Here is a 1,961-nt window from a genome sequence, read left to right as displayed (position 1 = left end):
TTCCCTTGTATTTATTTTGCTGTGAACCGTTCACAATTTCTGCTCGTTCGCACAAAGTGCAGGGACTCTTTTTATAGACTCCCTCACAACACACTGTGCTTGAGTTTCAAGACAGATGTCTGGAGTGTCAGGCGCTTCTCCTGCGCCCCACAGACAACACAGGCACACTTCCAGCCTTGTTAGTCTTTTTTATTTATTTTTATTTCATGTTTCTTAGCTGCCCTTCTCCCTCACCGGGGGGGGGGGTGGGGGGTCGGAGAATCTGGGTGGTGTACAATATAATACAGCAGTCCTCAACTTACAACAGTTCAGTTAGCGACCGTTCAAAGTTACAACGGCATTGAAAAAAGTAACTTGTGACCATTTATCACACCACCTTTGCAGCATCCCCATGGTCACGTGATCAAAATTCGGACACTTGACAACTGACTCGTATTTCTGACGGTTGCAGTGTGTGTGTGTGTGTGTGTGTGTGTGTGTGTGTGTGTGTGTGTGTGTGTGTGTGATGATTAGCTTTTGAGACCTTCTGACAAGGGGGACAAAGTCAATGGGGAAGCCGGATCCACTTAACAACCACATAGCTAACTTAAGAACTGCCGTGATTCGCTTAACAACTGGAGCAAGAAAGGTCGCAAAACGGGACAAAACTCACTCCACAAGTGTTTCGCCCATTAGTTTTCGGCTCAAGTGTGGTCGTAAGTCGAGGACTACCCGTATAGGTGTTTCCCAAAGCAGCCCAGGAAGCGGGCGACGGCGGCTCCGAGGAAGAGAGCCGAATTCGAATTCGGCACATGGATTCCAAGAAGGGACAGACGGGAAAGTATCTACCCGATCCAATCCCCTTACCTGCATGTTGTCTTCGAAGGCTCCCCACTCCGCAGTCGCCGTTGTAGCCCCACTCCTCGCTCCCCCAGCGCCCGCGGTTGCCCCGAGGTCGGACATTTCCCCAGCAGCGGCTGCGGAGGCACAGACGCCCCCGCCTCGCTAACGGAAGAGCCGGGGCCCGGGGACCCGACCGAAGCGAGGCGGAAAGTGCCCGGATGGAGCAAAGCCAAAGCAAACCCACTCGGGAGGTAAGGAGCCGCACGGGGGACGTGGAGACTCAGGTGTTCTCGCGAGATTTCTTAGGAGCTGGCCTGACTAAGCTGCCATCTTGGTAGTTCCAAACACACCGGACGAAATAGGAGGCGCTTGAAGGGACGGATAACGACGGAGAAACCGAAAAGCGGGGAAATCCCCAAGGCCTCTCATGCACGCGGCCGAAATGTCATCTCTACGCGTAACTCTAAAGCCCGCCGCCGCAAAAGTGCATCTTTAGAAAACGCCACGCACAACATGGCGGCGCACCGCCGCCAGCTTCCGTTCTGTGGGAGAAGACGCACAACCGGAACTCGAGTATCCACGTGAGATGGGAGGTTTTCCTGCTCGATGGTAAGACGTTGGCTCTTGCGCGTTGGGCTTGGCTGCCCAGGCACGCGTTTGCAGAAGGATGGCAGCAGCCGGGAGCGTGGAAGAGATGCGGACTCGCGTGGTTCTGGGCGAATTCGGTGTTCGCAATGTAAGCGCAGCGGGAACGGGTGGAGCGATAGTGTTGTCAGGTCTTGTTAACGATTTGAGTGGATGTTTCCTGGACAGAAGCATCCAGTTTTGGTCACCACGATGTAAAAAAGATGTTGAGACTCTAGAACAGTGTTTCTCACCCTTGACAATTTTAAGGCATGTGGACTTCAACTCCCAGAATTCCACAGCCAGCAATGCTGGCTGTGGAATTCTGGGAGTTGAAGTCCACATGCCTTAAAATTGTCAAGGGTGAGAAACACTGCTCTAGAAAGAGTACAGAGAAGAGCAACAAAGATGATTAAGGGACTGGAGGCTGAAACATATAAGGAACGGTTGCTGGAATTGGGTATGTCTAGTTTAACGAAGAGAAGGACGAGGGGGGACATGATAGCAGTGTTCCA

The 1,961-nt window shown here is 52.4% G+C and overlaps 1 protein-coding gene across 1 annotated transcript in view; it reads left to right on the top strand.

Moving 5' to 3' along the window:
- Positions 1 to 1,466: 1,466 nt before the first annotated feature.
- Positions 1,467 to 1,961, top strand: part of POLR1C (RNA polymerase I and III subunit C) — a 9,107-nt gene continuing 8,612 nt past the window's right edge. Inside the window, exon 1 of the mRNA XM_015818052.1 lies at positions 1,467 to 1,558. Coding sequence (XP_015673538.1) covers positions 1,490 to 1,558 — 69 coding nt within the window. The 5' untranslated portion in view covers positions 1,467 to 1,489. The remainder of the gene's footprint in view (positions 1,559 to 1,961) is intronic.

Source organism: Protobothrops mucrosquamatus, unplaced genomic scaffold (assembly GCF_001527695.2).
Source record: "Protobothrops mucrosquamatus isolate PMUCROS unplaced genomic scaffold, P.Mucros_1.0 scaffold_133, whole genome shotgun sequence".
Lineage (NCBI taxonomy): Eukaryota > Metazoa > Chordata > Lepidosauria > Squamata > Viperidae > Protobothrops > Protobothrops mucrosquamatus.
Note: the sequence above shows the minus strand (reverse complement) of the source record. Positions and strands in the feature narration are given on the sequence as shown.